The sequence below is a fragment of the Apteryx mantelli genome, chromosome 4, assembly GCF_036417845.1.
Source record: "Apteryx mantelli isolate bAptMan1 chromosome 4, bAptMan1.hap1, whole genome shotgun sequence".
NCBI classification, from domain to species: domain Eukaryota; kingdom Metazoa; phylum Chordata; class Aves; order Apterygiformes; family Apterygidae; genus Apteryx; species Apteryx mantelli.
The window spans coordinates 71,010,998-71,023,216 of record NC_089981.1 but is presented as its reverse complement, the minus strand read 5'-3'; the positions used below and the strand labels follow the sequence as shown (position 1 = coordinate 71,023,216).

The following is a 12,219-nucleotide window of genomic DNA, read 5'->3' as shown; positions in this document are numbered from 1 at the left end:
GGAGTCAAGACATGGTTACTTTAACATCCCTACCCTCAGATGAAGGGCAGAAAATACCCTTTTTGAGAACTGGTGCTGCATTCCCAAACAGCAAGAGCTGAAACGCTGTACTCATGTTTTGAGCAAACCAGATGTCTTTATGTTTAGATGCAAGCCACACCGAAGGCAGTTTCTGAAGAGTAGGCTAAGCATGTATGATACAGACGCAGCTAACTAAGCTCATGTTCCCCTGTAGGAATGCTACAGTTTGCATATTTACATACAGACTGTAAGGCTATACTGCAACTCAACAATTCTCATTAACAGCTTCATCTCAATTGTGTTTAGGCATCTCTATCTTATCTCTAACTAATCAGAAGAAAAATTAAGGCACAGAAAAGTTAACTTCAATAAGGTTGTCAAAAAAAAAAAGTCAACTGAATACAGATCTGTAAAGTGTCTCACTGCCTTACAAGAACAAACTCCCCCCCCCCCCACTATTAGCTGCAGTTATTTTGAAATACCATATCTACTTTCTTTTTGTCTCCCAATCATTGTTGATGGATACAATTAAATATCGCATTTCAACAAGAATATTACCACTCTTCTTCCATTTCCATACCACAGTAAACTAAATGCAGTTAGTTTCAACTATAGAAGATTGAAACTAGTACTCCAGAAAGTTACAATCAGGAAGAGGAATGTATGTTTTGGCCATATTTCCTTTAACAGGGCAGCATAAATATGTAAGGACAGAAAGAAGTGATCATGCTCTATCAGATATTTTCTTCTAAATTTTTTTAAAAACAACCTTATTACCTCATTCAAAACTCAAATGATTTTAGTAAAAGCATTATTAAAGAGGCATTTAAGAGATGTTTCTCCTTCAGCCGCAAAAATCAGCACATTCCTCTGGACTGCATAACAAACATATAACCAAAAGAACTAGAAGGGATTTCAGACAGGTACAATATCTGATTAATCCATTCTTAAATCAGCTAAATTTCAACTTTATCATGGATCTGTTCTGACATATTTTAGAAAAAAAAAAGTAGATTGTAAAAAGCCTACTGTAAAATATAAGAGCAGTTGCTTCGCACAGTAAGAATGAGAGCATATGTCAATGTAACACCTTGAGGGTACTTCCAGTCAAACTGGCTTAACACATTTTAAACTGTAAACTTTTCATCAGAATGCAACTGGCAGAGGATGCGCTAAGTACTGATCCCATGCTGCAGTAAAACTTCAGGCATGTTCAATGTCTTAGGAGTTCAACGAAATTAGCTTTGCAAAATTTTATGGATGTAAATAACCACAGCTTGAAGTAGTTATTTTGTTGACAGTTAAATAGGTCATGATATCATGTAACCTCAATCCTCAAGTGTGGGATGAGGAAAAGTAGTAATGTGAATAATTATCAAAAACAGCTGTTTGAACAGTAAAACATGAAGCATTTTTGCTGTCCCCCCACCCCTTTTTTAAACTCCTAGGACTAGGATTCCTTATCATTAATACTGCTTTACTCTGACACTAGACCACTATCCCTGATATTTTCATCAATAACTTGCAGCTACCTTCTCCCCCCCTCCAACTTTTGCAGCATCTCCATCAGCACCTTGCCCCCCCCCCTTTTTTTTTTTTTTTTTTTTAAAGTTATGCAGCCTCTAATGTGAGGATAGTCACTTTTAGGTGCGACTCCACGATGATGCAAAGCACCGAATTAAATAGCCCATCTGCTTTCTCACCCTGGTAAAACAGGATTTTTGCCTCTCCTGCCCCTCCAGTTCTACAATAGCTGCTTTAGAGTTTAATTTAACTTGTTGCCCCTACCGGCCCCGCCCCAGACATTACGTACTGTGAATAAGGTATCTTTTGCAGTACAGAAAGTACTTCCACACACACTCACTTGCACTACAAATGAGAATTCTAATGAACTGTCGCTTTTATATCCACTTTAATCACTTGCAAAGTTTTAGAAGGTTTTTTTTTATTACGTATTTGATAAACACTTTCTAATCTTCACTGAATTTGGGGGTTTGAAAATAGAACTGCAATCACTAAATTTAAAAGGGCACTTAGAGACATACAGTAAGTCATTCACCACTAACACATTGCTTTTTTGGCACAAATGAGACAAAGAAGCAAATGTCGGCCCCTTTACAAGTGGAGCTACTGAGACAGGGAAGCCAAGTGATCGTAACACTGAAAATTAATCCAGGCAAACACACACAACACATAAGCAGAGCCAGGAATAACTCATTTTCTACAACACCATCTCTTTCATCATTTAGTTCTTACTTCAAACAGTCAATGGGCTTTCCATTTCAAGATAGCAGCAACATATCTTGAGTGTGGTTAAAACAACTGCTGCCATTGGTCTCAGCCATAAGAGAACAGTAGGTCTTTGTGCAAGTGCTCTGTATCTCTGATTTTTAGATCCATAGAACTTTGTTTTTTATGAAGTTAGGGGAACAACACTGTAGTTCAAGGTGAGAAGCCAGTTAATTCTTCTTCAGAGGACTAAATTCTTCTTCAAGAGGACTAAAGCCCAGACAATGCTTTAATACAATTAAGCTTACGGACTTGAGAGACACCAATGCCAATCAAAGAAGGTCTTGTCAAAGCAATCCCTTTCATTCTTTGAAAAAAATTTTACAAGGTAACTGCATAAGACACATGGTATTACATGGCAATTGATTAAAATTAGCATTAAAAATACATTATACGCACTGTTAGAGTTCATCAGATGTTTCATAAAGTAACAATTAAACCACTGTGCACTGCAAATTTCTTATCAATAACTGGTAGTACTTACTGAATACTGAACCAAAAAACCCTACTCTATAAGAGAAAACTGAGCAAATTGTACTATCTACACAACAGCTAATTTAACAGAGTAGCCTAGTATTCACTTGCTGTGACCAGAAAAGTGAAACCGATATTAAGTTTAGTCATCTTATTCTTTTGAAAAGTTACTTTAAGAGTTATTTCAGTTCAAATGTGCATTACAGAGTAGTTGAATACATTCAACTGACAGAAGAGTTAGACAAGCCACCCACAAAATGCCAGGGATGCTATAAAATTAGCATGCCTGGGGTAGAGGTTCTACCTCTGAGTGGGAATATAGGACACCATTTTCCTATCCATTAATCTCTCCCTGCTTCTAAAAGGAGCTATTCCTTCTCCTTCACTGTAAGCATCATCTACCACTAACCGTACATGTTCTCTGATGCAACGTATCAAACTTGGGGCCGGTAGAGTCTAATTGGCAGATGTCTTGAGCATGGCACATTTCAATGCCTGAAAGTAAAAGCCATACTTTGAGTACAATAGTAGTGTCAGCAATACAACAATGAATGAGCACAGCAATGGCAATATTCTGGAATCTATACTACAGACTCTGTAAATAGATTTGTCAGTGTTTGTAGACTTGAATGCTTCAATACTGATGACTGTTACAGTTACCATATTCACCCAAATCCAAAAGGCCCTTATTTTCTATAACAATATCCCAAAAGAATATGTAAGGTTAAGACCTGGCATGTGGTCACTATGGAGAAGCTGATATAAATGAACCTACCATTTTCTCTCTCTCTCAGGTTACCAGGGACAAGAAGTTGCTGTATGTCAACTGCTCTATGGTAACAGCTTACACACAGGCTCTCTTTGAGGGCTAATGCCTTGCATTATTGCAGGATAAGAATCTGCATCTGGCTAGTCCCTACAAAGCAGATGCAGGGCCACTTGTCATCTGCAACTACTTCTTGATAGACGAATTTAAAACAGTCCTTTTGTTGTCAGAGAAGGACATGAATATGCTCATTGAGACAGGTATGAAAGTGGTTTCCCATTAAACAGGAATAAAAAATTGAACGGTCTCATTAACAAGTCAAATTCCAGGCACTAAATAAAAGACTAACTTGGAAGCGGGGGGGCGAGGGAGCCACCACACACACCCCACAAAAGTTACATTTTTCTTCCAATAAAGTTGTCATAAGGTATTATGATTACAGAAGCTGAATTAAAGCTGCACAAACATCCCCTTTTGAATCTTGACTGAGCGATCTTAAAGCATTCAAGGTCATTTAACTTCTGTTTGTAGCTTTCTTCCTTTGCTGAATGTGCTCAGAGGGCACACTTAAAAGGCAGGAGACACAAAACCCCATGCTTTCTGTTCCAGTTCTATTCCTTGGATGTTGACCAGCAACGCTCACAGCAGCAGTCACAGGACTATTCACTCCAGAATGGAGGATGCTCTCTGCAACTAGCAACTGTATTCTTGGCCATCTGAATATGAACACAACTTTGTCAACTCTGACCATGCTTAGAGATGGGCAGAGTCAAAGCACAGAGCAGCTTTCACCTGGAACAGTTAAAAGTTGCTGGTGAAAGGAATGGGTGGCTGTGGTCTTGAAAGGTTACCAGAATTTTCTTGATCTGTGCAAAACAACTTTTCCCATTGTTCTCAAAAAATGCTTAAATTTTTAAAAAGATTCAGCCTGAGGGAGACATCTGGCATGGAATGTGTCAGATGGTTAGAATCTGGCAAAATTAGAAGCAAGTGAAAATAGAAACTCCTAATAGAAAACGTCAGGCACCTTTAACAAAAGATAGTATTAACATAGGGGACTGGCAGAGGTTTTGCAACAGAATTGCTGCACTCCAGAGGAGAAAAACAAACATGAAAAACCACCCACAACCCACTGTCCTAACATCACTTCCTAACACTAACCCTGCTATGAGAAAGTAATAAGCTTGGCTGAAACATTGAACACTGAGGCAGAAGCGGGAAAGTGAAATGTAAAAAAACAAAAATAACAATAAATAAATACAAAGGAATAACATGATGCCATTACAAAGAAGAAAAGCTTAAATAGAAGTTTAGAGAGCCCCAAATCTGACACAGTCTTCCATTAGCAGTAGTAGCCCTTGTCATTTTAACAGGTTGAAAACAAAGAAAAGCTCACCACGTTTTGACTATGTTCTGGACACAAGACCACCAGATTTGGAACTAAAGGCATTTATTTTAAGGAGCTGAAGAGTATCGTGTCCCACCACTACCCCTTAACATGCTATTAACACTAAAACATTACAGCAGTATAAGTTTAAACACGCAGTCTGAGAAAAAGCAAAGAACTGAGTTTTACTTACTGAAAATAGGAATGCAACCACAACTGTTTCTGCGCTGTTTGTATACTGTATGGAAGCGAGCCACCAGCTTAAAGAGAAAAAAATTACAGAATATTTACATTTGCTTTTTGAAAGACATTCTGAAGGCAGCAAGGGGCTTGGGGAATAGGTTATCTGTACTATCATCATGACTTATTTTTGGAAAACAATCAAATGTTACAGTGGTATAAAACGGTATACAGTTTTTTCATTCTGACAATTAAACAAGTTCCCAAACTAGGTAACAGATTTACACTGGGATAAAGAGAATCATTATACAGGCTCTGGAAGTAAGCCCTCTTTTAAAGAAAGATGTCTATGGATATTTTTGATTACAATATCACTTCATAGCTACAGATTACAATTATTACTCACAAGCTAGCAGGAATAAAACAGCATCCAGCAAGACAGCCATTTTATTTAAAAAAAAAAAGAGAACTTCTGTGATGAAATTGTATGCGGCTCTCATCTGGTCTTTGGCTAATGTATATTATGATTTCTTGAAATGGATTCTAACTAAGAAGAATCAGCAACAGTATACTGAGTTATATCAGTGCTGTGTATTAAAAACATGATGCAAGACCTGTTCTAGAAGAAGCCGTAAAGGATTATCACAAAAGCTTTACTACTCTAAAGGATGCGCTAGCTACAGAAATCCATGGAGCTGTTCACTTGTACAGATAGTTACATAATTCACTGAGTTACTTCACAAAATGAAATAAATCACAGCAACAGTCACACAGATTGCACTTCCTACTTTGGAAAGCAAGAACTTTGCTACACAGATGCTGTAGACAACCAGGTGCATTTTAAAAGAGCCTAACTTACTTGCTGAAACCATAAAGACCTATAAACTCACTGGTCACAGTTTATATATATATGATCAAACACTGCTCAGTTCAGATGAAAGATCAAGACAGCTGGTAACAGTCCTGCTAGCCTTGTGTTCAAAGTTCCACTTATGGTTAGAAGACTTCAACAGCTACTCTAATTCATACTATATAGGAGCAGAGATACCTGGCCTGGAATGGAAACACATATTCATGGATTCAACAGTGCCTGAGGCTCAGAGTCACAGAGGTTGGAAGGGACTTCTAGAGATAGTCTAGCCCAACTCTCACTCTCAAAGCAGGGTCAACTAGAACAGGTGGAAGGGACCATGTCCTATGGGGTTTTGAATATCTCCAAGGATGGAGACTCTACAACTTCTCTGGACAACCTGTTCTAGCGTACCCTTACAGCAAAGTTTTTTTCTTACATTTAAACGGAATTTCCTATATTTTAATTTATGCCCGTTGCCTCTTGTTCTTTCACTGAACACCACCAAGAAGAGTCTGGCTTCATCTTCTTTACTGCTTCCAATCAGGTATTTACACACATTGATAAGATCCTCCGTGAGCCTCCTCTTCTCCAAACTGAAGAATTCCAGCTCTCTCAGCATTTCACCATGTGCCAGATGCTCCAATCTGTTAATCATCTTAGTGGCCCTTCATTGGGCTTGCTCCAATATGTCCAATGTCTGTCTTGTATTGCAAAGCCTAGAACTGGACACAATACTCCACGTGCGGCCTTACCAGGGCTCAGTAGAGAGGAAGCATCACCTCCCTCAGCCTACTGGCAATGCTCTACCTAACACAGCCCAGGATACCGTTAGCCTACTTGGTCACAAGAGTGCACTGCTGGCTCACGGACAACTTGTTGTCTACCAGGACTCCCAGGTCTTTTTCTGCAAAGCTGCTCTCCAGCCTCAGTCTGTCCTGGCGCTTGGGGCTATTCCTCCCCAGGTGCTGGACTGCAGGACTTGCATTTCCCTTTGTTGAACTTAAGGTTCCTGTTCGCCCATTTCTCCAGCCAAAGTCCCTTTAAATAGCAGCACAACCACCTGGTGCATCAACCACTTCTCCCAGTTTTGTACTGTCAGCCAGCTTGCTGAGGGTGCAGTCTGTCCCATCATCCACAATGTTAATGAGTTAAACGGTGTTGGATGCAGCAGCAGCCCCTGGCATACAACACTGGTGACTGGCCTCCAGCTGAACTTCATGCCGTTGATCACAACCCTTTCAGCCTGACAGCTCAGCCAGTTTCCTATCCACCTCACTGTCCGCTTATCTAGCCTGCACTTCATCAGCTTTTCTAGGAGGATGTTATGGGAGACAGTACTGGAAGCCTTACTAAAGTCAAGATAAGCAACATCCACTGCATTCCCCTCATCCATCAAGTCAGCCACATCATCACAAAAGACTATAAGGTTGGTTAAGCATGATTTCCCTTTCCTAAATCCTGCCAGCTACTCCCAATCACTTTGTCCTTCATATGTCCAGAAATTGTTTACAAGATTTTTTGCTCCATCAGTTTCCCAAGGATCAAGATGAAACTGACCAGCCTGTAGTTCCCCAAATCCTCCTTCTTGCCCTTCTGGAAGATAGGGATGGCATTTGCTTTCTTCCAGTCCTCTGGTCCCTGATCACCTTGACTTTTCAGAGACCATCCAGAGTGGCCTTGCAACGACATTGGCCAGCTTCCTCCACACTCATGGTTATTTCCCGGATAAGTGCTTGCTTTTGTAAAAATAAAAGCTTCACTGCATTAAACAAGATATTACAGTATCTCCTCTTCTCCAAGGTTGGTCTGGGTCATGCTTTTACACATGTACACTGACCTCATGAATACAAACCTAGGAAGATTGAACTGACCAATTGTACTGTGCAGTACTAAAAAAAAAAGACACAAAAACAACACACACACAACCCACTAGTGAGTACTGAAACTAACATTGTCCATTACTTCTGGCACACAGAACAACACTGCAAGGAAAACACAAAGATAATTTGGCATAAGCACAAACACTCAAACCTGAGTTTTCTGCCAAAATGAACATATGACTCAAGTTAGAGTTTTTCTCCTCTCCTATACAGTGACATATGAACATGACTCTGCAGGCTTGTACATTACATACCAATGCCCACAAAGCTTTTCCTATTTGGTCACACAACAGGAGAGCTAGAGCCAGAATATCAGTAACAGAAATAAAAGGACTCTACTGCCACCTATTCAGAGCTCCACACAAGATGACAGCTCCAGGCTGATGCAACAGCAACCACTGAAATGAGTCTGCAGGACATTATGATCACAAAGAGCCAATAAGGTTCCCCCTGCCCTTCATTCCTTTGCTTACCAGGATAGCCTTCCAGACTTTGTCTCACATTGTCCACAGTTGGATAAACCTGCAGGGAAAACAAACAAAACCCCACAAAACCCACAACTTTAATAATGCAGCTCTAAATACACAGCTGACAATTTTCAAACAAAAATCCCTTTAAAAAAAGAAAATTCTTGAGGGGAAAAAACCCAAAACACTAAAAGCTTCATTTTTCAGAATGAACAGAACTACACAGCAGTTTAAACTAGACATGGAAAAATCAGTCCTGTACCAGTAACAAAGAAAGCCTTTAATGTTTTTAGCTGTCTTACATAGCTTAACAAAAGTCAGCAGGCAAAAGGTAGGAACTGAAAGAACCATGGTTTAGCTAATTTCACTTTGATCCTAGTAAGTTCTTAACATTTATTATATAAAATTTTAGATTGCATTTCAAATATGACTATGTGGGGCAGTTGGTGCACAGTGAGGGCACAATTTGGCAACATTTTCTTTGATTTAACAAGCTCCTGCCACAAACTCTTGTTTCTACTCATCCCCTTAGTTGTGCTGATAACTCCACCAAAATAATCAGTTTAGAAAATAATTTGTTTTAAGTATGAATCACTTGGTGGTTCAGTTACACCTCAGCATCACAAACAGCTGCTTCTACTAAACTCAATGGAAGACAAACTATAGAATGAGGATGAGAATATTGTAATTTTTTTGTCACTAGAGGAAAATATAACCAATCATACAGATGGAATTTATAGTACATCAAGTTTCTATGAATACACTGTTCAAACATGAGGCTAGTGTTACTTTAAGTAGCTTTCATAATATAATAATAATCTACCATAATCTGCTGCATAATACTTATGTCAAGTAGAGAAGTTAAACATTTGTGAAAATAATTCAGATGGTAAAAGCTAGAGTAAGAGCTAAAATATACTTGCACAGCAAGCATCTGGGTTTCAACATTCAGAAGGAAAAACAGATCAGGGAACTACAAAAACTTAAATCTTCTAAAGTATACATCCAGGAAGCTGCTAAACTAGAATATATCTTTCAATCACACATGACACAGAAGACCATGTCCAACAGCAATAGTAAAAACAGGTTTTAGGAAATATTAAAAACATTGTTCTGCTCTTGGTTTCTCCCATCTGCCATTAAATTCAATGAAGTTATTTAAGACCCAGATAAGCAGACAGCATCTGGGTAAGTGATAGGGAGTTAGCATCTTGCTTAACTTCAAATGTCCACAAGACAGAATCCACATCTACTCTACTGTCAGCAGACATCTTGAGCGATATTTATCTCATCCTAAAATGGGTCAGATGACTCATTACCTGGAAGTGAATCTCTCTTCCCAATGACCATAAAGGAAGCATAAGTGACTGGTTCCAATGATGACATTTAAGGCAAAGTGAAATGAATTCCCCTTAGCTTTCTTCACTCAACTCTAGCAGATTTTTTTTTTTTTAAATTACATTACACTGTTACAGTGCAACAAGTATTTCGTACTTTCAGCACTGATGAACTGAAGGGGAAAGATTCTTCCACTGATTGCAAGATGAAAACTAGGTTAGCTTCTTCCAAAAGAAAAAAGAAAACCAGTGACTATGAGATTAAAGAATAAACGAATAAACATTAAATGGAGGCCACCAGCACCTAAAAGCATACCAGGTGAATCGGAACACCATATTTAAGGAGAGTTGTCACACTGCTGCCCGTGGCCACCAGGCTCTCCTGGAACTCTGAGCACAGCCACTTGGACTCATCCACTCCCATTGAGCCAATGCTTGAGAACTGTCCAACAACAGGCCAAGATTCCTGTGCTGGTACCGATGAGGCATGCTCTTTCAAAAGCTATTGAGGAAGAATTAAAACATTGTTAGATTTCAACAGGAGAAGACAACCTTAATTACAGGTTTGATATTGCTTCTGTCAAAAATGAATTGGGGAATGTGTCAAAGAAAGATTAACACTCAGGCTATGTATTTAACTAGGCAATATTAATAAATCATTAATTAATAAATTAATTATCATTAGGATCTCCCCAAAGCCCACTACTCCTTCAAGAGAAGTCACAAGACAAGAGTCACAAGACAATCAGACAGCCATTAATTAGATAATGGGTAAAAAGAACTCTAGAAAGTCTTCCTAAAAGAAGAAACACAGAACATGGGTTTAAGGAGCCAAAAGAAATTAAACGATTAAACTCTTTAATATTAGATAGTTGTTAACCATCCAATTCCTTTCATATCCCCAAACCCCAGCTACAGTAGAACCCTACAGTAAGTGGAAAAAGTGAGCAATTAAAAGAATTTTCAGTTGTATTTTTTACAAGTTCTTAAGCTGTGAATGGAATTTAAAGTCCAATTAAAAAGAGAAAACAGAAAAACACAGACACTCCTTAAATTATATGTAGTAGCTACCTTTTCTCCCCTCTTGGGAGGGCTCTAATTGGCTTCAGTCATGAGAGTGTAGTGTCACTGGGTTTATCTGCATTTACACTAAAAAAAAAATCTAAGCTTTTTAATCACAGAAGCATCTGCCACAAGACAGTCCATAGCCTTTATAGGTTTTTCTCTTTTGGTTTGTTTTCATTGAATGTCTTACTGGACAAAAAACACTATACAGTAGACATCTACATCAGAGATAGGATATGCTGCTTACATGCAATGTGAGATCTAAAAGAATAACTTTGTATTGAAAAGTAGCGTGATAAACAGACACTTTACATGTCACTGACATTTGCAATGGACTGCATTAGAATTTCTGGATCACATCATATAACATTCATTGTGGAATTTGAAATAATACCACTTTACCAAGTGATACAGGTTGAAAAATTCTACAATGGTGAAAGGAATTTAAAAGATGATATGAAATAACTTATTTAGAATTAAGTACTGAAACAGAGGGGACCCTACAGTAACCCAAGACGTGCATTTTTGTACAGACCTTTACCAGTGTAGCTTATCTAAATAATGGAGAAAAATTAGTATTCCTAATTATTCTGTTAATTAAGGTCACTAAATAATCTTAGAAATACAGTAGAACAACAAAAAGTGTGACTGAATGACATTAACTATGAGCAAGCTGTTGTTTAATTCAATTATTTTTACTGGCTCATTAGGGAAAAGAAACTGTAATAGTCCTTAATAGTTAAGTAAATTTAATAAGCCTATTTCCTATGTGTAAAAAAGTCTACATCAACACCCTTTTCCTCAGTGAGTGTCTTTGAAAAAGGCTGTTTGGCTCTCAGTCACAGAAGACTGGATTGTGAGCATCAGATTCATTAGAAACATCAACAGCAGACAAGAAGTCATTTTAGCAGTGGCGACTTCTCACATATCTGTAAACATATGACAATTCAGAATACAAGCTGACCTTGGTAATAGGGCCCAGGAATATTACACGCAGCCTCTGTACTCTGAGTTGCAAGTTTATGCTTTTGCCAACTGTAACAATACATTAGAAGATTGTGAGAATAGCAGGAAGAACTGAAAGGAACTAAAGAATGCTCCCCAAAATGGTACAGCTAAGAGGATATTGACAGAAAAACCCTATAGTTATAGTACCTTTCTGAGTCTAAGATGACCCCACTTTTCTTTATCAATACCTTGATATCGTCCAGGGGTAGAACCAAGTAGATACACTCTACAGAAACAAAAAATACCACCAAGAGATTATTTGGAGCTCTGCTACTCAAAAGTACACAGTCAGTGGAAATCAAGTCAATCTGAAAAGTTACTTTATGATGACCAAGAAGTGTAAGGTCATGCACTTTATATCAGCATGCCATATCTTCCATTTAGCATCAGAATAACAAAAGCAGCACATAAAACACCATGCATAATTTTTGGAATGTTTTAGTTTGTAAATTATTAAGACATGCAAGTAAAAACCTATCATCATGGTTTATA

At 38.3% G+C, this 12,219-nt stretch overlaps 1 protein-coding gene across 3 annotated transcripts in view; it reads right to left on the bottom strand.

Annotated features, from left to right (window-relative positions):
- The window catches only part of TDP1 (tyrosyl-DNA phosphodiesterase 1), a 55,021-nt gene that overhangs the window by 26,432 nt on the left and 16,370 nt on the right, over positions 1-12,219 (bottom strand). For all 3 annotated transcript variants that reach the window (XM_067296920.1, XM_067296921.1, XM_013940652.2), the window contains exons 9-12: positions 11,875-11,953; positions 9,971-10,156; positions 8,324-8,372; positions 5,131-5,197 (exon numbers count right to left, since the gene is read on the bottom strand). In XM_067296920.1, the coding sequence (XP_067153021.1) occupies positions 5,131-5,197; positions 8,324-8,372; positions 9,971-10,156; positions 11,875-11,953 (381 nt within the window). The remainder of the gene's footprint in view (positions 1-5,130; positions 5,198-8,323; positions 8,373-9,970; positions 10,157-11,874; positions 11,954-12,219) is intronic.